The 23,649-nt window shown below is 45.3% G+C and overlaps 1 protein-coding gene across 3 annotated transcripts in view; it reads left to right on the plus strand.

Annotated features, from left to right (window-relative positions):
• The window catches only part of LOC137421694 (mucosa-associated lymphoid tissue lymphoma translocation protein 1), an 89,559-nt gene extending 66,220 nt beyond the window's left edge, over positions 1–23,339 (plus strand). For all 3 annotated transcript variants that reach the window (XM_068107989.2, XM_068107991.2, XM_068107990.2), the window contains exons 11-15: positions 6,792–6,925; positions 10,847–10,993; positions 15,064–15,221; positions 16,414–16,542; positions 19,916–23,339. In XM_068107989.2, the coding sequence (XP_067964090.2) occupies positions 6,792–6,925; positions 10,847–10,993; positions 15,064–15,221; positions 16,414–16,542; positions 19,916–20,332 (985 nt within the window). In that variant the 3' untranslated portion in view covers positions 20,333–23,339. The remainder of the gene's footprint in view (positions 1–6,791; positions 6,926–10,846; positions 10,994–15,063; positions 15,222–16,413; positions 16,543–19,915) is intronic.
• The last annotated feature ends 310 nt before the right edge of the window (positions 23,340–23,649 follow it).

Genomic DNA, 23,649 nt, shown 5'->3' on the forward strand with positions numbered 1-23,649 from the left:
AACCGATTGGAGCAGTTTATTGCCGCACAAAACGAGATCCGCGAAGCGAGTTAGTCGAGTCGTGCTGACCAAGATGGCGACACGGCGGCTTCACTTTTCACGGAGTATGAGCATTCTATATATTTTCAATTCAGTGCGCCCGTGATTTGTGGCATAGACATGACCATTGGGCCTTCACGGTGTAATTTGTGCGAGGCTTTTGTCCGAGTGAGCTTGAGTCGAGAGGGCGAATGTACGGGTTGGGAATGTACGGGTCTCCCTTCCCCCGCCCGGCAACGCCGGTACTGGAGGACGTCACAGGATCGGTGAGTCTCCAAAATCCGCTTCGTGCTGTTGCGAATATGCAGGACTATGTCCGATTGTTGTGCTGCTCTCCGACCATGAGAACTGCAACGTCATTGTTGACTGGCCATCCCCTTCCCCCTCCCCCCTCCGTCCCCCCTTCCCTTCCCCCTCCACCCTACCCCCTCCACCCTACCCCTCCCCTTCTCCCCTCCCCCTCCCCTTCTCCCCTCCCCCTCCATTTTCCCCCTCCCCCTCCCTTTTCCCCCTCTCCTCTCCCCCTCCCCTCCCTTTTCCCCCTCTCCTCTCCCCCTCCCCTCCCCTTCCCCCCTCCCTTCCCCCCTCCACCCTACCCCCTCCCCTTCTCCCTTCCCCCTCCCTTTTCCCCCTCCCCTCCCCCACCCTTCTCCCCTCCCCCCTCTTCTCCCCCCCCCGTTCCCCTCCCCTCCCCCCTCCCAACCCCTCCCCTCCCCCACCCCTCCCCACTCCCACTCCCCCCTCCCACCCCTCCCCCTCCCCCTCCCCCTCCCCCTCCCACCCCCTCCCCCTCCCCCCTCCCATCCCTCACGCTCCCCCTCCCCCCCTCCCCCTCCCCCCTCCCATCCCTCACCCTCCCATCCCTCACCCTCCCCATCGCCCCCTCTTCCCTCTCCCCTCCCCCCTCCCCCCCTCCCCCATCCCCCCTTCCCCATCCCCCCTCCCCCTCCCCCCTTCCCCCTCCCTTTTCCCCCTCCCCCTTCCCCCTCCCCCCTTCCCCTCTCCCCTCCTCCTCCGGCCCCTCCCCCTCCCCCCTCCCCCCATTCCCCCTCCCTTTCCTCCTCCCCTCCCCCCTCTCCCCCTCCCCCTTCTCCCCCCTCCCACCTCCCCCCTCTCCCCCCTCCCACCCCTCACCCTCCCCATCCCCCCCTCTTCTCCCCTCTCCCCTCCCCCTCCCACTCTTCTCCCCTCCGTTCCGTTCCCCTCCCCTCCCCCCCGTTCCCTCCCCTCCCCTCCCCCGCCCGGCAATGCCGGGTACTTCTGCTAGTATACCATAAGGTTTATTTTCAGATGTGGAGGGAAGTCAGATTTGACCTCTGAGGACCGTGGGGTCACGGACCTCACGTGAGGACCTCACGGACGTGAGGACCATGAGAGGTCAAATCCAAAATGGCCACCAGTCCACCGGGTCTAATGTTCAAACGCGCTTGTAGGTGTCATTTCCAACTAAATTGGGGATGCCCATTCATTTGGTGATACTTTTGAGATCGCTAGAACTCAAGGACATGCATTTAGGTGCACTGGTCAAGGTCAAATTACGTTAAATATCTATTTTTATGATACTGCAGTTGGAACTGCTATTGGAAAAAGTTCATTTGAACTTTTAAAACTTTATTTTTTTCAGGTACAGGGATAGGTACAGAACACCCAAAGACCAGAAATGATGAAAAAAAAAGTGTTTACACTGCAAGGAATGATGCAATAACCTCTGAAAAAATAACTGTAGTTAACCAAGTATGTCCAACAAAGCTTACATTAAATCAAGTGCAATGATGAAAATTGGTAATGATCAAAATCTAACAGTCTCCAGAACAGAAGCACAGTGCAGTGCACTTGAATGCAGCTTTGGCACACTTGCAGCGTCCAGTGCACCCTTTCTTGCAGCCACAGTCGATCAATTCATGGCACGATTTTGATGCTTCAGGAAGAGTGGTCCAAAGAGGCTGCCACCCAGTTGTCTCCTTTGTCCAGCCCCAGTCAGTTGGGTCTGGCATCTCTGGATCCATGACCAATGCCTGGTTACAACAGTTGGTCTGGTAGCAAGTGCGCTTGATGTGCTGCTTGAGTGTTGCCTGGGTTGGAGGAATGTTCTCTAGAGTTCTACACTTCTGTGTGAAGAGCCGTTTCCTGGCATCTTTCACTTCCGTGCTCTCACTGGTTCTATCGTACATCAGCACCACAAATCGCTCCAGCAGTAACATTGAGCCTTCACTGACCTCACTTGGCATGCCTAGGAGTTCATTGAAAGCATCATTCACCTCTGGGCATCCCCAGTTTAGTTGGAACTGACACCTATAATGTTTTTCTACACTATTTGGTTCCAAAATTAAGCGCGTTTGAACATTAGACTCGGTGGACTGGTGGCCATTTTGGATTTGACCTCTCACGGTTCTCAGAGGTCAAATCTGACTTCCCTCCACATCTGAAAATAAACCTTATGGTATGCACTATGTTAAAATTTTCATGCTTTTCTCATAAAATGCACAATTTTTGTGTTTATCTGCTGCACTATGATGGGATTTTGCCCAAACTTGGTATAATTATATATTACTAGGACGTGCCCGTACGTGGGTGCCCGTTCCTTGCCAAAAAAAAAAATAAAAATGTCTTCGCCCATGCATGCATGGGCGTGCCCATGGGCCCATGGGCGTGCCCGTAAGTGCGTGATGTGACCGTACAATGAATGTATCGTCCCGACGCCGCAGCTCGGATGGCGCTGCAGTTAATCGGGCCTGTATCGGCAGAGTTATTATAAACGTGTACTACAATCGATCGTACCTTACAACAATCAACACAGATTGCAACGTCAAATAAATGAATACGCTCTCAAATGTGCCGTCCGAGGCAGCGTCTGCTCGCCACGTTCAGCATCAGTACGTCATCACTATGACTATCCGTAAGTCCGGAAGTGACGTCCTCATTTGACTGTCCGGAAGGTCGCATATCGCAGTTACGATGAATCGCAAATTAGTTTTAATTAGTTTTAAAACATAGTTTAACGCCAACATAGCGCCAACATAGTTTGCCAACGTGAAATAAATGAATACGCTCTCAAATGTGCCGTCCGAGGAGAGTCTGTTCGCCACGTTCGGCACACGTGATAGCTCGCTGCTCTCTGATTGGTTGAATCGTTTTTTGGACATAGCTCGGTAACTACTTCTCCGATTAATATGAAACCTTGAAAAGGCACATCCTCAGGTCCCCAGCAATATATCTGGCAAGTTTCAAGTATATCGGACCCGTGGTTGTCGAGAAACAGCGGTCACAGACAAACACACAGACAAACACACAGACAAACACACAGACATACACACAGACATACAGAGATTACTGGAATTATAGATAGATGATGCAAAGATGAGCTGATTAGACTTTGGGTCAATAGGTCCAACTGTCAGAGGACATGTGGAGTTGCAATTATTTTGTTACCATGATAACTTAAGAATGGCTCAAGGTCTAAGTCAAACTTGGTGCAGGTGTGTTTATTGATGTAAAGATTAACTGATTCGATTTTGGGTTAAAGAGGTCAAAGGTCAGAGGTCATGTCAGGTAAAAATGTGATACTTGACAACAGTTGAAGGTATTTCAATCAAACTTTGTACAAGTATGTATAATGATGTAATAATGTGGGCGGAGGCATATCGGTCGACATCGTGACGTCGAAGAGTGGCGTTCTGGTTTAACAGATGCTTTAATGCACTCAGTATGCCTGAAACAGTGGAACAGTGTGAACGTGTGACATCAAGACGTACTTGGCCAGGAAGTAGGTTTTAACTTTTAATCTCAACAGCGTAAGAGCGATCGCGTTTTCCTTTGTCCTGGCTGTTTATAAAGCATTTGCTTGGTTATTCTATATGAATCGGGTGTGCTTTAGAAAGCCTGTGCCGATTACCGATACTCATATCGGGGTGGACATGTCAACCTACACGTGGTGGTCTTGTTAAATGATACTCGACAGTGTTATACGCTGAAGATATCAGGACTAATGTCGTCAACTAGACAATACCACCGACACACTCGGGACAAACCCCAGCAATGAGGCTCGAGGCTGTGTCGTGCTAAAAAAGGACCTTCTCAGGGACCACAACAAGACCAGTGGGTTCTTCACTCCACATCCTCCAACTTCATGTTGAGGGGTTGACACTTCCTAAGTGTGAGATCCTTGCCAAGATCCTGAAGGATCGCAACATCGATGTAGCCATACTCCAGGAAGCTCGCAGCGAGGATGACAAATGGCTGCAAAGAAAATGATTGCAGGCTACAACTTTATGGCTTCTGTTAACGCAGCAAAACATGGCCTCCCCCTACATCAGACACTGTCTTCAAAACATCGAAACCGTAGACATCAATTTGCTGTAAGCAACAGTAAAGGAACCTCACCACTGCCTGCCCTTGCTACCCCCTCAACACTGCCTATACTCACGACCACCGAATAAGGTATTCAAAAGTTTTAAAATGTTTAGCACATACCTTCAGCAACCAAAATCGCCCACTTGCCCGGGGCATCATTTGATCTAGGACCGGCTCCGACTGCAAGGGCAGAGGTGATGTCACAGACAAGACAAAAGGAGATGAGAGAAAACAAGAGAGACTAGAACGCCACTCAGTAGAGCGCATACTCCCGCCATGGGTCAAGTTGGAATAATACGTTTTGTTTAACATCCCCTCTCCCCAAAACAATAAATGAAAAAGAAAGTAGGCCCGAACTGTCAGAGAATTTATTTTGATATACCTCGGAATTAGAGGAGAAAAACATCATTTAAGAATAAGAATAAAAGCTTTAATGCAGTAAAACAGAAAAAAAATAATCCTGGATCCAGAATAATATCCTGAGCTTCACCAAAAACTAATCAATTCTTCCTTATCCCAAGGGCAATCATTCCACCAACTTTCATCCAAATCCGTTCAGAACTTTTCCAGATATCTTGTTCACAAACACACGAACACACACACGGACGGACACGATCGAATGCATTACTCCCTGGCGGGAGTAAATATAAAACCTTGAAGGCACTTGGAAACAAATCCTTAATTGTGATAGCATTGTGGGAGTTAGTATATCATTTGCCACTTTTCAATCGTACTAAAATATGCAATTTGGTGTCTGTCTTGTCTGTCTGTCTGTCTGACCATGATACATTCGGTCTTTACTTAACCAATCTCAACCAAACTTGCCAAGGGGATTAGGGGTCACATGACGGAGGATGTAGAAACTTAATTTGCCTCTCTGCCTCAATGTTTTTTTCCACCTTTGAGGTATATAAATAGATTATTGTGGCATTTCATGGGGTACATCTGCAGGGAGTAAAAATTATTATAGCCACAAACAATTCACTCAATTCTTTCCAACATGTGATTACCTTTTTTAAGTCATTACTGTTTAACACTAAACTGAAAGAAATATGGAGGAAACCGACATCATTGAGGCATTCTATGCTTTTTAAGTCAACCACAGACTAATGGATCCAAGCCTCAACTTGCTAGGCTTCTAGGTAGACCGCTAGCTAGGCTGCAATGGACTTTAGTGAATAAAGGTGCTTAAATGAGTTTTTAGGCATGATTACAGGTGTGTCGAGAGCCAGCACGGGCCCCGAGAAAAAACCTCAGGGCCCCCACCCCCACCCTTTCTCTCTTTTATAACTTAAGGAACTTTCTTTCATGGAAAACAAAAAAAAACTTCAAAAAAACAAACAAATGGTCACTTTTATTTTGATCGAAAATAAATCAGATGGCGGGACATTTGGACCAATCGAGTCAATTCGCACCCTCAACTGTTGAACACTTTCTCCATAAAATTGGCAAAAAAATACGTGCGAAGATGGTTAATATTTTTTTTGGACAAAGAGGATACAAACCCATTTCTTTGTAATGCACATTTCTGGTTAATAACCATTTAATGTAAAGTTTGAAACTATCCAATTAACAGCGGCAAATATTTCGTTTACGGCAAGGAAAGCAAAATCAGCTTCTGGGTTTAAATGTAACAATGAGGAAATGAGGATTAGCTGATGAGGGGTTCACTGTACTGTTTGAAACAAATTACAGGAGAAGCTTGGGCCCCTCAACAGACCTGGGGCCCTGAGGCGGCGACCCCCTCCCCCCCCCCCCCCCTCCCCTCGACACCCCAAGGCATGAATGATATATTTTATTACCTGTCCAATTTTTCTATTTTATGAAAAAGTGATTTTCAATTTTGTTTGGCTGCCACGCAGGCAGACAGTAAAATATATCACTTATCTCTGTGGATGTGCAGTTGGGACAGATTCTGAGCCATAGTACGGTAAAACGGCAAACTTGTCTTCATATTCATGTTCAAAATATAACATTTGATTTAAATCAGTTGTTCCTCTATTATAAACTGATCAGACAGACAGACAGACAGACAGACAGACTTACGGACAGACATGAACCAATTGCTTAACCTCTCGCTTTGTGTGTGCGGGGTAACAATGATTATTCAGTGAATTGTTATATTGCTTAGAGATGATACATAAGCTAAATTGTAGCTTAATACAAGAATGTTTGATATAAAAACTCGTAGGAGGTAGGAGAGGAGGGATGAGGTGGAGAGGGATGAGGTGGAGAGAGTAGGAAACAATATTTTTTATTTTTCTTGAGGGCTAGAAATAAATTTCCTTTCTGTCATGCCTTTTCTGTCACAACAAATGTCCCTTTTTTCCAATCCCCCCCATTTTATTACTGAGTCTGTCTCCACACTTTTTCATCATGCGACTCCCACGTGTGCATAACAGGTGCCAAGATGCAGAGGCTTACGAAGTGGAGAGACCTGGCCCACGATTAAACAATGGCTTGTTTATGCAGTTTCTTAAGAAGCGTCTCCTCGAAACTGAAAAGGTGTCTGTTTTGCTGGATCGTGTTGCTGAAGGTATGTGATAAACGTTTAAAGTTGTCTGTTTTTTCCTTCTTTTACATCTTCAGTTTTTTTTTTTGTTTTTTTTTCCCCCTCGTACCTCAGTTGGAATCCTGCCTTACCAAGGTTACTTTTTTGGCCATTTTTGGCATTTAAATACAATTGAAGCAGCATTTTAACCAATTTGCTAGTTCTTGAATGTATCCTTCACTGGCATGTTTATTAACCTCTTCTGCCATTTCAAAGTGGCTGCATTGCTCAACCATTGTGTAAAGGGGTTTTATCGTATGATGCTACAAAGGTTAAACAAATGACAGTGCTGCCGTTTTGCTTTGGTATTTGTTTTTACAAGTACATATTTCATTATGCGGGGTATAAACTATAAAGGCTCACGAAAAAGCTAACCCACACTTGTAAAACCATGCTTTTGAAACGATGCAACCCCACTCTTTCCCCTGTGGTTTCAAGGTTGCAGTGCACCACCATTTCATGTCATCCTCTATCAACCTGCAATCTTTTATACTCCCTCTAACTCTCCCCTATATAAATTACAAATTCACACATTCATATACAGTACATATTGTCGCGTTCCTGGTGATTAATATCGTCGAAGGAAACGGAATGCCAAACATGCTTAATACTCTGAGGCGTTCAGTCAAAATATAGTGGAGAATACGCATGGGGGCAAGTGGGGGGAGAAGCCGGAGCGCTTACCTTCACGGATCCCACCGGCAGTCTTCACACCTGGATAAATAATCTCAACCGACACAGGTTTAAAACGTACAAGAAATACTGGTTTTATTAAAAGAAATGCCGGTAACAAAAAAAAATGCACGATAAGCTAAATCCTAAATTGGGACGCCTCCACACACAGATCCAAATACAGACGAAAGGGAAAAAGAATGATCGCCAAAAATAAAAGGTGTGGTTGGCACTTATCTGCGAGCGGCTCCCGAATCTGGTCAGGAATTGTCTCAGGCCCGCGGGAGTGCAATCCGGATGCGGCTCCGGCCTTGGCAGGGAGAAGGCCTCAGTCTGCCCTCGTTTCACTACGGGCCGCGCGCGCGAGCCGAACGGGCAGCGCCTGTCCACTCGCCGTTCCTGTTTGGAAACCCGCGGTTCTCAGTCTGTGGCTCTTCCTCTTCACAGCCACTAGTAAGGTGTTGGCACACGATCGCTCGCGATGGTGTCCAACAAAGAAGGGGTGAGAAGATGTCGATGCCGACAGACAAAATGTCGATTCTGGGAGAGACCAAAATGTGACCCAAAGCCCAAAACGAGAAGGCGCAAGAGCAGCAGCGACCGTTCACCAACAGTTCCAAAACAATAAGGCTCAAGAGGAGAAAATATTGGTCCACAACCGTATGTTATGGCATCCAGAAAGAGAAGGAAGATGTCCGCCGCTCCAACTATTTTGTATCCGCTGCTCTGACGTCATCTCGCCACGCCTCCGTCTCTGCTCCTATCAGCGAGTTCCATCTCACCAGTCATTCCAGTCAATCATCCTTTGACCAATGACTGCTCTTTGGGTGTGTTTCCACGGCCCTCTGCGCTTACCAAGTTGGGGTTGTTAGCGGTAGTGGTTGATGCATGGTTTCTGGTGGTTTTTATTAATTAGTGTGTTTAAATGCACGATTCTGGCTGGATGTTTAATGCAGTGTCAAAAGGAACAAAGGAGAAATTACAGAGGCAACGACACACAGGGGATTAATTTACCCATAATCCCTCGCTAATTAACAAGCCCCACTCTGATGGGGACGAAGATACAAGCTTACACATCAGTTTGGTCTACACAAATCTCCCTACTTATGGTACTTCGAGATGGTTCTTCTTCACCACGACAGTCAGAGCACACTAATCTATACACACTACCTGGCTCTAAGGGTAATCATTGTCTACCCCCTACAAACGTAACACAGCCCTCCCCCTCTCCCCCCAAGGTTCATTGCAGGCGCTACCATCCCAGTCTTACCACTTACCGACTCACACTTAATTAGCCCATGAAAGAAATCAGGAGGGCTGTGAGAAGCAGCTGTAGCTACTTACCTATTCTCCTTAACGTTCTACCCCCTTAAGCAACAATGCAACTATGTACAAAACTTGAAGTCCTTGCTCCTAACTCCTGGGGCAGGAAGAAAATCAACAAAGCACACAAACACCGACCTTAACCACAAAACTTAACCATCAAAAATGCAAAAATTCAAAAACATGAATGTAACCCCTTCCTACAGACCACGTCCCCCGGTGGATGCCACAATACCCAACATTACCTGCGGGGCCATCCCAATGTACCCCAAATTTCCACGGACCCTGTCCTGGTGTTACAGGTGAGTGACATGGCTTGGTGGATTTCGCCCACATTCACTCACACAAATCCCATAACCATTCACACACGTTTCAAAAATCATCAAAGCACAAAATTACCAAAGCACGTATTTCACCCCCCTGAAAGACCATGGCATAGATGTCATTACACATGTGTGTGCATTGCTACTAGGCAGCGGGGAGGTACTGTACAAGCAAGATGGTGGGGGCGCTTCAGGCTGTGGTGCCCGCAGTCCAAAAACAAGTCGCCCGACTTACGACTTCTTCACCTCCCGCCCCCCACACCCCCCACACCCCCTTTAACTCTTGGCCCCCTGACAGCCAAACAGCTCCTTATGCTGTCGTCCCACCGGGGAGGTCTCCACACCAGGCTTCGTCACCTCAGGCTTTCACACAGCCTCACGGGTCGCCGAGGGTCTCCATACCGCAGGACGCCCAAACAGACCCCACTCCGACGAGCTCCCAATTTCCAGACACCACTGGCTGCCAGGGGCAATTACCGCAGAGGGGGCCACAGTCACCGCGCCTCCAGAGCTTGATCCGTACCTGCGGGGACACACACCTTCCCCACCCACAAAATCCACAAAAAAAATTCCTCCCCCGTTGCCATTCAATTCTCAACCACATATTTCCATAAAAAGATGTCACAAAAAGATACTGCCATGGCCTGCTTACATGTGAAATCCCCATTCACATTTCAAAACACATTTCAATAATCACACTTCCACAATTCATTCTCCATTCTCCCGACCACACAAAAACACGAAAACCTCTACACATAAACAAACTCCACCCACAAGACACTTTGTGGCACACATACCAATCCCCTCACCTCTCTTCTCTCCCACCATTTTTCCAACTCTGCTCAGTCTCCTCTCTCTCCTCTATCTCTTGGCCTCTCCCTCCTTTCCCTCCTCTCCCTCATCTCTCTCCTCTCCCTCATCTCTTGCCTCTCCCTCATATCTCGCCTCTCCCTCCTCATCTCCCTCCATCTTTCCAATTCTGCTCGGTCTCTTCTCTCTCTCCCGTCTCCCTCCCCTTTCTCCTTTCTCTCTCTCTCTCTCACCACTTTTTCATTATTGATTCATTCCCTTACTACATCCTCCTTTTCCCACTGCCTAGATAGACTTTCTTTATTCCTTCCTTCCAATCATATTAACTTCCTACTCTTCCATGAGCCGAGACTTTGTCCATGAAAAACTTCTTTTTTTAAAATCGAATTTGGACATCAGATTAAACATGGTGGCAATAAGCCTCTGCCTTGAATTACTGAAAAGAAGAGAAAACGATTTAATTTCGGAATGAAATTCAACAGATGGTGTTGGCCTGTTTCATGTTCCCATATACACAGATGGCTCGTGATGGAAATCAAGTTCAAATCTCATACATTATATTTATTTGTCCTGCCCAAGAGTAGGTAGTATAAAGCTAAATGAGAGATAACAGAGGGCTAAATAGTATCCAATTTCTCTGCAGTATTATACCAGAGAGGCCTGTGCCTTGGCCTCGTTCACACACATTGCTGATGCCTGTGATTTTGCTCGTCCAAGAAAAAATTGAATGTACTGAATAAATCCAAGATAAAGTCAACCTATTAATTGTAACCATCAGACATGGGACAATCTCCACTGGCTCGTGGTCGGCAAGCACTTGAGATTCGCAGCAATCTCTCTGAACGGCGTTCACTCACAGATCCCGTAGCACCGCAACAGCCAAGCTCGTCTAGCTCCATCTACCAGCGTTGGGCTAGAGCACATGGTAAGCAATCTGACCTCCCTGTTTTAATGGGCTCTCTACGCTGGTCTCCCTATCAACAATTCTTTGAGACCTTAAGGTGTTGGGTTTTTTTGTCTCTTTTTTACTCTCCTTCATTTTACTATTTGCTGGCTCACTAGGCCGAACAAATGGTCTAATTGCTGTACCCTAATTGACTAAAGCAGATGCTGGACTGAAACCTTTATATCTGGATACATCACACTTGTCTTGCAGATACAAATTTGTTGCATATGGACAAATTTTCAAGTACGATAATTAAAATACACTTCTTTATATAAAACTAGCAGGGGTACTCAGCTTTGTCCGGTGCTGTTAGAATCCTGTTTACATTTTGAATAAAACATTTTTTTTTTCAATTTTTTTGTGAGGACCTAAAACCCTTCCCTACATTCACTAGGTAATGGGGTCGGGGATCATTTCACGTAGCTACAAAGTCATTATAGAGCAATTTTTAAAAACACCCTAAAAATCCAACTCATCAAATGCCACCTTTACTGATGTGTATAACTACTGTTTTGTGAAAGCGTGTGATAATTAATTTAGTCAAATGGTGTTTGTGTGAAAGTGTTTCAATTAAATTCAAAGACAAACTGTTGAACACACCACATGTGCACATTAATAAGCTATTGTTGTTTGTTCTTGGAATTTTAGCCCTTTCAGGAGTAATACATGGATTATTGCTGAAAATGGAGAGTCATAAACTTTAAATGCCCAGATGTCTTTAGAGAACGAAATACTCCAGTCAAAGGACCAGCTGAGCTGCTGTTGATTAGTTTAACATGTATGTGCCATATTTTCACACACTTCAACATTTCTCTCAGCTGTCGTCCAAATTACCTAATACGTGACTTTCAAAATTACGTAATCCTGCCCAGAATGATCGGCGCGCATGCACAGAAAGTCCTAGCAAATGGAGGAATGGTGATGCATCCTAACTGCAGAATTCCAGCCGCTGGTGGACTCTATGCCACGGCGCATACAGGCCGTACTGTCCGCACGTGGTGGCCCAATGCCCTATTATTGGTTCACGAGGTATCAAGTGACCACTGTGTGTGTGTGTGTGTGTGTGTGTGTGTGTGTGTGTGTGTGTGTGTGTGTGTGTGTGTGTGTGTGTGTGTGTGTGTGTGTGTGTGTGTGTGTGTGTGTGTGTGTGTGTGTGTCTGTCAGCAGCATAACTACCCGATGATGTCATCCGATCTTGATGAAACTTGGGTGGGAGGTTGATATCATGATCTAGTTGTGTCCTACATAAAGTGGGCGTATTGCGCCCATTGTGGGCGGAGCCACGCCCGAAAAAGATGTCTTTTTAGGGGGTAATCGAGTTCAAGCTACATCTTCTCTGAGGGGTTTGGTGGAATCTGACAGGGGTTTCGGTATTTGGTTAGGCCAATGTCATGTGTCCGGCCCCACGGAGCTCGATTTTCATTTTAAAAAAAAATTAATTAATTAATTTTCATTTCATTTTTCACCGAATTTTCGGTATTGTGTAGCTAACTAACCTCATAACTGATTATACATTATTTTCTATCTCATTTCAAGGTCGGTAACCTTCGTTTTGACATTTCCAGGCCTGGCCTGTCCGGGCCTGTTTCGGTTATAGTCCGTCCTTTGTCATTGAATACCGCTCGCTCGTGAACCATCGTCGTCTCCTGACTTGTGTTACTTTATATTGGTGTTTCCATTTTTTTGTCCACTTCAGGTACCTTTTTTTTTTTTTTTTTTTTTTTTTTTTTTTTTGTATACAAGATCGAGGCTCGTGAAAGAGCGAACATTAATCACACAGAAAGACAAACCGACACATAAAACATAACATAGGGAGCGGTAGACAAGATGGGGAGAGAGGGGGAAGGACACAAACACAACATTTGAGAGCAGGGACCGAGAGACATGGAGACATCGAGAGATCTGAGAGAGGGTGAGGGCTTTGGGGGGGGGGCGTGGGAAGGGGGCAGTGGGAGAGGTATAAAACATATGGACACTGCCAGGACTTCCAGGAAAGAAGTTGGAATTTCAAACAAGGTGGATCTGGGGTGAATTAGCGGGGGTAGAAAAGATCAAGGTTTTGGATGGGGGAAGATGAGAGATGGTGGTGAACAGCTGTTTTAAAGACCTGGAGGGAGGAGTGGGATTGAAGGGAGTGAGGGAGTTTGTTCCAGAGGCGGGAGAAAAGAGGAATGAAAGAGTGAAGGTGAGCGGAGAGCCGAGATTTCGGCAGTTTAACCATCAGAGGGTTGCTGGCAGATCTTGTGCGACCTGTAGGAATATTTGGGGGACAGAGCACAGAGAGAGCTGGGGGTGCAAGGCCGGAGAGGAGTCGGTAGAAGACAGAAAGACCACCTACCTGCCTGCGGTGAGTGAGTGAAAGGCCCTCAGAGATAGCTTCATCGCGGGAGATTCCAATAATTCTGAAAGCTTTGGTTTCAACAGCGTGAAGCCGAGCTAGGTGTGAGGCAGGAGCACCGGCCCATAGGGGAGAACAGTATTCCATTGAGCTGCGGATGAAAGCCTTGTATGTGGTGAGGAGCTCAGGTGTGCCGAGGAAGGACTTCGCACGACGGAGGATGCCCAGTCGGCGACTGGCTTTGGAGGCCAGCTTGGAAATGTGGTTTTCCCAAGAAAGATCATGGCAGATAGTGAGACCCAAAATCTTGAGCGACAGAACTTCTTGGAGAGGATTGTTGAGAAAGTAGATGGGAGGGTTGTCCAGTCGATCTTTTCGGAGAGACATAGTAAGAGTGTGAGATTTGTCAGGATTGAAAGACATGTTCCACTTGTTTGACCAGTCTGTGATTTTGTCCAGGTCTTCAGAGAGTGAGGAGGCAGCAGACTGCCGATCTGAGGGAAGAGGAATGGAGCGGCAGAGAGTGGAGTCATCAGCAAAGAGATAGAGAGGATTTTCGAGAGAGTCAGAGAGATCATTGATGAAGACCAGAAAAAGCACGGGGCCCAGAACACTGCCTTGGGGAACTCCAGCCTGAACAGGAAGAGGAGATGAGAGAAACCCATTCAGGGCCACACGTTGACGACGACTAGAGAGGAAGTCCGCCAGCCATGCGTGGAGATTTCCATGGATACCAAAGGAGGAGAGTTTGGTGAGCAGAGCGGGGTGCCAGACCGTGTCGAAGGCACGTGATATGTCGAGGGAGACGGCTCTAATTTCCTGTTTGGCATTGAGGACCTCCATCCATTGTTGAGACAGCAGAAGCAGCATGTCCAGAGTAGAGTGACCTGGTCTGAAACCAAATTGATGATCAGAGATCAAGCCATTGGAGAAGAGGAAAGATTTCATATCAGAAGCAATGATGGATTCCATGACTTTGCTGATAATTGGGAGAAGGCTGATTGGTCTGTAGTTGCTAGGATCTGTTTTTGCACCTTTTTTGTGCAAAGCGGTGATGTTGGCTGATTTCCAAGCAGATGGCAGTTGACCTTGAGCAAAAGAGAGGGTGAGATAGAGCAGCAGAGCAGGATTTTAGGACCCGTGGGCTGATGCCGTCGGGTCCAGTTGCAGAATCAGAGTCGAGGGTTGACAGAAACTTTTCCACCTTGTCAGGAGGAAAGGACACGGAGTCCAGAAGCAGCAGGGTACGACTGGGTATGGTGGGTACAGAGAGGGATGGGTTTGGGACACAAGATTTAGAGGCAAACACAGAGTTGAGGCATTCAGCTTTTTCACGTGCGGAGTCAGCTGTGTAGCCGTTTGAGGTAAGGGAGGGGATGGAGGGGGAACAAACACCAGAAACGGATTTGACCAGACGCCACCAGGATTTGGAAGAGGGAGACAGATAAGAGAGTTCGGTCTTGAGAACGGAGAGATATTGATGGTTATTTTAAATTAATTTGGGATGCAAGTTGACCAATTGTCATAGAACTTTTTTTCAATTATACTTATTTCTCACTTGTATACTTGCCGTTTTTTAACCTTTCAAATGGGGTTTCATCTCTACTAAAATACTTCATTTGAATGGAAGCAGTTAGGCTAAGCTTTGTCAGCTAATTTCCCTGAATTCATATCACTAAAGTAGTTATTTTGTCTTCCTCTGTCTGACCAGAGCTACCAGCACCCATACAACATGACTTCCCATCTGGTGCTCAAGTACGGCTCTGCTTTGCTGCGGAGTTCAGCAATGTGCTGGTAGTCTTTTTGCGTGTACTGCGACCGGCCCAGGGTGCCCTCTCCTCTTCAATCTGCCTCACAAACCTTCCAATGGTAGGCTTTTTGTGCTGCGATGGCTCTGAAATCCATTTAATGCAAAGCAATATCTTCTCCATTGTGGTTGCATTTCGAGGAAGAGGCCTTTAGAGGTCACAGCTTCAGGTCGGACAGGATTGATACTTTGCACCCCTCACATAGATGTCACTTTTCACCCCTCAGCCCACATTGGGCTAAGGGGTATTGTCGTCCGGGCGTCCGTCAACTTTTGGTTTCCGTCAATTTCGAGCAGAACGGCTTATCCGATTAAATCCATTTTTGCAGTGTGTGTTGGGGTTGAGTAGAGGAAGGTTCCTTTCGAAAATGGGCGCGCTGCGGTTTTCAATATGGCCGCCACGGCAGCCATCTTGAAATTGGTTTCCGTCAATTTCGAGCAGAATGGCTTGTCCGATTAAATTCATTTTTGCAGTGTGTGTTGGGGTTGAGTAGAGGGAAGGTCCTTTTCGAAAATGGGCGCGCTGCGATTTTCAATATGGCCACCACGGCAGCCATCCGGGCGTCCGTCAACTTTTGGTTTCCGTCAATTTCGAGCAGAACGGCTTGTCCGATTAAATCCATTTTTGCAGTGAGTGTTGGGGTTGGGTAGAGGAAGGTTCCTTTCGAAAATGGGCGCGCTGCGATTTTCAATATGGCCACCACGGCAGCCATCCGGGCGTCCGTCAACTTTTGGTTTCCGTCAATTTCGAGCAGAACGGCTTGTCCGATTAAATCCATTTTTGCAGTGTGTGTTGGGGTTGAGTAGAGGAAGGTTTCTTTCGAAAATGGGCGCGCTGCGATTTTCAATATGGCCGCCACGGCAGCCATCTTGAAATTAGTTTCTGTAAATTTCGAGCAGAATGGCTTGTCCGATTAAATTCATTTTTGCAGTGTGTGTTGGGGTTGGGTAGAGGAAGGTTCTTTTCGAAAATGGGCGCGCTGCGATTTTTGACCTTGTCATCCTCATAATCTCAAAGTTGTAAAGTTTATATGACAGGTAAATTGAGAATTCAAGCTAATATGTCATAGGCATTCCAAAATCTGATTTGTATACAGATCGGCTTGGTGATTGGTATTCATTTATTTATTTTATTTTTGACTTGCAATCATGACTAATGTAGCATGGATTTAATGACTGTCCTGGTTGTGGTTCTTCATCTGCTTATATCATCTTGACCATGTTCTTTTGGAATTGCTAACGTGTGGCCAACAGGAACTTAATGTGGATCCAAAAGCCGTGAACCGCGAGAGCATTGAAGACTCTGGAAGCCCTGTGCTTTCGGCACATACCTTTCCTCAAAACTGTGTGTACACCCGACTTTCAGGCCTGCAGGCACTACAGGTAATACTTGGCAGTTGCATTTGTTATATTTGTGATGCTGAATTGGCTTTTTGGTTCTGTGGTTTACCTTTAAGAGAAGAACGGTCAGTGAATGACAGTCTAGTGCAGCAAACCAAGGCCACTATTTTGCACGCATTGTCCAATCCTTTGAGATGCCCTTAATGGTTGTCAGTTATTTTCATTACCCATAAACCTTGTTAAATGCTTTTATAATAATCCATTTTTAACAGTGTTTGCCAAATATCATTCTCTTCTAAACTCTTGGCTCATTATTAGGAACTCGGATTAAAATCCCACATATCATATGTGTCTGTCAATCCATTCTCTAATGCAAAATGTGGTGTCTGTCCGTACATTTGTGTGTTCGCATGTTTAACTCTCCTGTTTCCGGCGGCTGCTTCTCACCCTACGTTTGAAAAGCTCTGCACGCAGGCAAAGCTCAACATTCAAAAAGAAGAAGAACATGATACCAAACGAGATACATTTTAAACATATAGATACAACATAGAATCGTTGACAGGATGGCTTCGAGATACACACACTCACCTCTAAGCTGGCTAGCCAGGGTTCAAATCTCGGCCCAGCTATAAACTGTTATCCTGGTTTTCACAGACTAAGTCATCAATGCTTGTGCCGTCCCTCCGATGGACGTTAAACTGGGCATCCTGTCTACTGGCATTAGTTGGTGGATGTTAAAGATCCCCACGGTGTCCTTTGCAAATTCGCGAAGAGAAGGTGAGCTATCGGCCGCACCATGGCCAAATTATAAATTCCTGCCTGAACTACTGCTGGGAAGACAATGGCAAGCCACTCGGTATAACCCTTGCTCAGGAAGCTGCTTCGGTGGCGCCGACGCTGTGTGACACAGTCTGGCATCCTGTCTTACTCTCCAGACTGTCTGCCTATGGAATCTAAATCCAACTTCACTCTGATTACTGACTTCTTCTACTCTCATAGACATGTTTCTCAACGGAATCCTTTCTTCTCTTCTCCCTGTCAAGGATGGAGTACCCCAATGCAGTGTTCTAGGCCCCATCCTATTCTGAATCTTCATCAATGATCTCTGACTCTCTGGAAAATCAGCTTTATCTCTTTGCTGATGACTCTACTCTCTGCCGTGACATCCCTCATCATTCTGACAAGTAGGCAGTATCCTCTTACCTCTCCTCAGACCTTGACAAAATCACAATCTGGTCAAACACTTGGAACATGTCTTTAAATCCTGAGAAATCTCTCTCTCTCTCTCTCTCTCTCTCTCTCTCTCTCTCTGTCTCTGTCTCTGTCTCTGTCTCTCTGAAAGGACCTTTCCGCAAATCCTCCCATCTGCTTTCTGAACATCCGTCTCAGAGGTTCATTCACTCAAACTCTTGGGTCTCACTTTCAGCCATGATCTCTCTTGGGTGAGCCATATTTCAAAGTTGGCCTCCAAAGTCAGACACCAACTGGGCATCCGTTGTGCCAAGACCTTCCTTGGCACACCTGGGCTTCTATCCACCTACAAGGCCTTCATCCACAGTTTAATGGAGTACTGCTCTCCCCTCTGGGCTGGCTCCCCTGCCTCATATCTTGCTCAGCTTAATGCCATGGAAAACAAGGCTTTAAAGATCATTTGAATCCCTCATGATGAAGCTGAGTCTATGGGCATATCACTTTGCCATTGCCGACAGGTTGCTGGTCTCTCTCTCTTCTTCCACCTCATTTCTGATGTTGCACCCTCTGTCCTTTCCCCCGCTCCCCTAAGTATCTGCTGGACGCAAGCTGTCCACAAGAAACCCCCTCCTATTGAAGCTGCCTAAATCCAGAACCACTGCTTACCTCCACTCATTTATATCTCTTTTCCTGCCTGTGGAACAGCCTTCCACACTCTATTTGATCCAATTCTTCTCTCCAGGTCTTCAATACAGCTGTTCACCACCATCTCAGGTCATAACCCATCCAAAGCTATGATGTCTTCTCCACCCGTTAATCCATCCCACACCCCTCCCAAAATTTTGCTTATGTATCCATCTTGTCCTGCTCTCCCCTCTTGCGTTTCCCCCTACCTTATTGTTGCCTGCATTCCTTGTTTTTCCGTCTCAGTCTATCTTCTCCCTCCTCCCTGCTGTTGGGGTTTCCCCTGTTTTTTGTTTTTTTGTATTTTTTTTTGTATACTGAATCGAGGCTCGTGAAAGAGATGTCTACTGATGTTCTCTTTGTTATGTTGTGTTTTTGATCTGTTCTTTGTCTTAGCTCTTCCACAAGACAAGACCATGGATTAAAAACAAAAAATACATTGTGCAAGCTTGATGGGCCGAATGGTCTATTTCTGTGTTGAAGTTACTTCAAAGAAAAGTCATCCATTATGTCCATGCGTTTGTTTGTCTCCCGTTTATGGCAGCAGCCGCTTTCCGTGTTGCATTTGAAAATCTCAACATTCACTTTTGAAATGATGGGAGAACAGGCGTGAATAATGTTGTTGCCAAATTTTATTTCTAAAGCAGCATATTTTCTCCCTCTGCCCTCTTTTAAGACAAATTAAACCTCTGCCGCCCGCTTTGTACCACCATTTTACGGTGGGTGGTATAAGTAGCTCAGAGCTTTGGCTCCGAGTGAAACCTGGAGTGCAACACAATTAACCTTTTTTTTTAAGTCCAGTGAAATAATTCAAATTGATAAATTAACTTCAACTTTTCCTGTCACTGGGGACGGATACTTTTCCTAATTACCTCTGCCACGGAAGGTGGATGGAGGTTATTTTCACCTGTCTGTCTGTTTGTTACTTGGCAAAATTATTTTGCCAAGTATGTTGGTCTACCGCGTCTGTCGCGCAAATTTTGTCCATAATTTTGAAGCAATCGTTCTGAAATATTTTGTGTATGTAGTGACTGGCCAAGGACAGCAATGCCTACTTTTGGTCATGATCTGGATCCGGATAATAGAATATTTTAAATGATTCTTCACCATTGAGAGATAGGGCCAAAAACTATATATGGCATGATATCTCAAATAGTTATGGAAGAATTCCAACGAACTTGAACAGGTTGGGTGTGTGACAAGGAATAATCGATTCGATTTTGGTGAAGATCCGAAGGAAGGGGGGATCCCCATGCCAAATGAAAATATTATTTTACAGCTGTGATGTTTTTCACATCACTTCTTAAAAAATATATTTTCACTTCAATTGATGGTAAATGATTATTGCTTTCTTAATGAAATCACTTTAATGGTGCTCTTGCTAAGATGATAAATTCAATACAATGGTTCTTAATGTGTTCTGCAACTGATCATCGTTGCTTTGTGATTTCTTATAGAATGGGGACATTTTTGAAGCGATGTTTTCATGAGTTGTCCTTTGATCATTATTTATTCTATCCTGTCATTTTGTGAACCACAGGGCTCTTTGACCTTCACATTGGAGCTCCACAGCCAGCTTCATGATTATGTGCAATGTGAGACATTACCTGTAGACGTTGGCTGTCCACTGTTTGCTGCATTGGACCTGCAGCGACCCACCTGCAATGCACATAACTCTGGGACAAATGTCTCCTCGAGATTGGCTGCAGAAATACCGATGGCCCCTAGGACGGGTTCTCAAGCAGGCATTTCAACTGAGACCAACCCTCAAAAATGCACTTCTTGTATGAAATGCTCTGCAAACGCTAGCTCCCTGCCAGCTGTTCCAGTTTCCACTTTGCCTGCAGTCCCAACTCTAAAGTCCAGCCCAAAGTTTGCATCACGGTCACCGAGTCAGACTGTAACTCCTAAATTGCCATTTGCAAGGTCTTATGATGTTTCTGATCATCATTCATAAACAATGCTTATGTTATCACTGGTGCCTTAAAGACTGTTGAAGAGGAAGATCACAACTATGTGATTACTTGGCTTCACATGCAGGAAATTATTGCTTTGTGTGAGGACCTCATCACCTTTGAGTTAGGACTTGCTGATTACAGTATACAGTGCCTTCAGAAAGTAGTCACACTCCTTGGATTTTTTCACATTTTGTTGTGTTACTGCCTGAATTTAAAATGGATTAAATTGAGATTTTTTGTCACTGATCTAACCCATAATGTCAGTGAAATTTTATTTTTAGAAATTTTTACAACATAATTAGAAATGTAATACAGACATATCTAATTTACAAAAGTATTCAACCCTCTGAGTCAATACTTCGTACAAGCGCCTTTGTCAATGATTACAGCTTTGAGTCTTCTTGGGCATGTCTGCATCAGCTTTGCATATCCAGGGAGTTTGGGGAGTTTCTCCCATTCTTCCTTGCAGATTTGCTCAAGCTGTCAAGTTGGATGGGGAGAGTCGGTGAACAGCAATCTTCAAGTCTTTCCACAGATTCTCAATGGGATTCAGGTCTCGGCCTTAGCTGGGCTACTCAAGGACTTCCATGTTCTTCTTCTGAAGCCATTTCATTGTTGCTTTGGCTGTATGCTCGATGGGAAAGAAGCCGCACCAGTCCACAGAAGAGAGCCATGTTCTATGACGTCTCCGGATGAAGGCCTTTACCACCAGATTCATGAAGTACTGCACTCCTCTCTGGGCTGGTGCCCCTGCCTCAGACTTTGCTCAGCTTGATGGCGTGGAAACCAAGACCTTCCAGATAATTGGAATCTCCCGAGATAAAGCTGAGTCTATTGGCTTTTCTCTTTCCCATCGCAGACAGGTCGGTGGTTTTTCTGTCTTCTTCCACCCCCTTTCTGGTCTTGCACCCTCTGCTCTTTTCGTGCTTTGTACCCCCTCACACACTGCCCCTTGCCCCCCAAGTTCCGACAACGGGCACAAGGTCTACCAGCAACCCTCTTCTGGTGAAACTGCCAAAATCCAGAATCACTGCTCACCACTACTCATTCGTTACTCTTTTTTTCCTGCCTATTCAACCAATTTCCACATCCACTTCAATTTCATTCTTCCCTTCAGGTCTTCAAGTCCACCATCTGCAAGGATCATCCCCAATCCAAAACCATGATCTTTTCTACCACCGTTAACCCATATCCTTGATGTACAAATCTACCCCCTGCCAAATTTCCAGTTTTTTCCTTCCTGAGAGTTTGCTTCTGTATCCATCTTGTCCACCCCATGCATCCCTTCCTGTCCCCCATTCCTTCCCCAATTCATTATTTGTCCAAGTCCTCTCAATTTTGTCCTTCAACTCTATTAGTGTTTCTCCCCTCTTTCGACTGTTCCTTTTGTACTGTTGCGTCCTGATCCGTTCAGTGTTCCAGCTTTTCCATGAGCTTGAGTTGAATAAACAAATATATCAGCTTGTATACTATTACAGTCGTGGTCAAAAATATTGGCACCCTTGCACTTTTTTCAAACAATGAACCATTTCTTCCAGAAAATTGTTGAAATTAAAAAAATCTTTTGGTATCCAGATATGTATTTCTTTAGTTTGCAGTGGAACAAAACAAAAAAAGCTGAAAAAATTACTAAATCTTAGCTTAATCCACACAGAAATCCTAAAATGGCCCAGCCAATATCAGCACCTTTTAGAAGTCGTTAAGAATAATTAGATTTCAAGCAGGTGGTTCTGCTTTACTTTGGAATTGAACTCACCTGTGGTGAGTTGCAGGTGCCTGCAATATAAAAATCACTCGGTGAACCAGTTTGAATAGAGAAAAGGAGTCATTCTGCTGTTTTGTGTCACTGTGTGTACCGCAATGAGCATGGAGAAAAGAAAGAAAACCAGAGAATTGTCTGAGGAGGTCAGACACAAGATTATAGCCAAGCATGGGCAATCTCAAGGCTACTAGTCCATCTCCAGAGACCTTGATGTTCCCGTGTCTACCGTACGCAATGTTATCAGGACGTTTAAGGCCCATGGCACTGTTGCCAACCTCCCTGGACATGGCCGCAAGGCAGCGAAGGATTGTTTCAATGGTGGAGAAAGCACCTCAATCAACTGCCAAACAGATTCAAGCTCACCTTCAGACAAAGTACGACAGTTTCAACTGCAACCATCCGTCGCCAACTCAATGAAAGGGGGTTTTATGGTAGGAGACCCAGGTGGACCCCACTGCTGAGAAAGCCCAACTGGAGTTTTCCAAAACACATCTGAACGAAGCCAAAATCCTTCTGGGAGAATGTTCTGTGGACAGATGAGACCAAATTAGAGCTTTTTGTTAAAGCACATCATCTCTATGTTTAGAGAAAACAAAATGAAGCCTTCAAAGAAAAGAACACCTTCCCTACAGTCAAACATGGAGGAGGTTCAGTGATGTTTTGGGGTTGCTGTGCTGCCTCTGGCACCGAGTACGTTGAATGTGTGTATGGAATCATGAAATCAGGAGATTACCAAGGTATTTTGGAGCGCAATGTTGAACCCAGTGTCAAAGCTGGGTCTCCACCGAAGGGCATGGTCTTGCAGCAGGAAAATGACCCCAAACAGACTTTTAAAAGCACCCAGGAATGGTTCAAGACAAAATGCTGGATTGTTCTGAAGTGGCCAGAAGTGAGTCCAGATCTAAATCCCATTGAACACCTGTGGGGAGATCTGAAAACAACAGTAGGGAGAAGGCACCCTGCAAATCTGGGAGAACTGGAGCAGTTTGCACAAGAAGAGAGGGCCAAACTGCCAGTAGAATGGTGTAGGAAGCTCATTCATGTCTAAAGGAAGCGCTTGACTGCAGTTATTTTGTCCAAAGTCTGTGCTACCAAATGTTAAGTCTCGGGTGTCAATAATTTTGTCAATGCCATGTCTTTTTATTTTCTGATTTTAAAATGATATATTGAGTTCTGAATCAAAAAGAAAGGTTCTGTAATATTAACATAAAGAATTGTGAAAATAAAGAATTGTGGAGATGAAATATGTTTGTCAATTTCAACTTATTTTTATAGAAAATTGTTAGTTTTTTTTTTTTAAAGTGTAAGGGTGCCAATATCTTTGGCCACGACTGTATGTTGAGGAAGCTCTTGGCTCTGGGGAAAATTTCGAAGCACTTACCTGACCTCCTTGGAAAGATAATATATATGCCCAAGACAGGTTATAACTGATGCTCCAGAGATCACACCTCTTGGAAAAACTGACAAAAAAAAATTGGCCAAGCCAAGCAAAGCGAGGTCGAGGCCGTTTATTCCTGATACCTGAAACACCCCGCAATGCATGCCTGGAGAAAA

Source organism: Myxine glutinosa, chromosome 2 (genome assembly GCF_964187855.1).
Source record: "Myxine glutinosa chromosome 2, kmMyxGlut1.1, whole genome shotgun sequence".
Lineage (NCBI taxonomy): Eukaryota > Metazoa > Chordata > Myxini > Myxiniformes > Myxinidae > Myxine > Myxine glutinosa.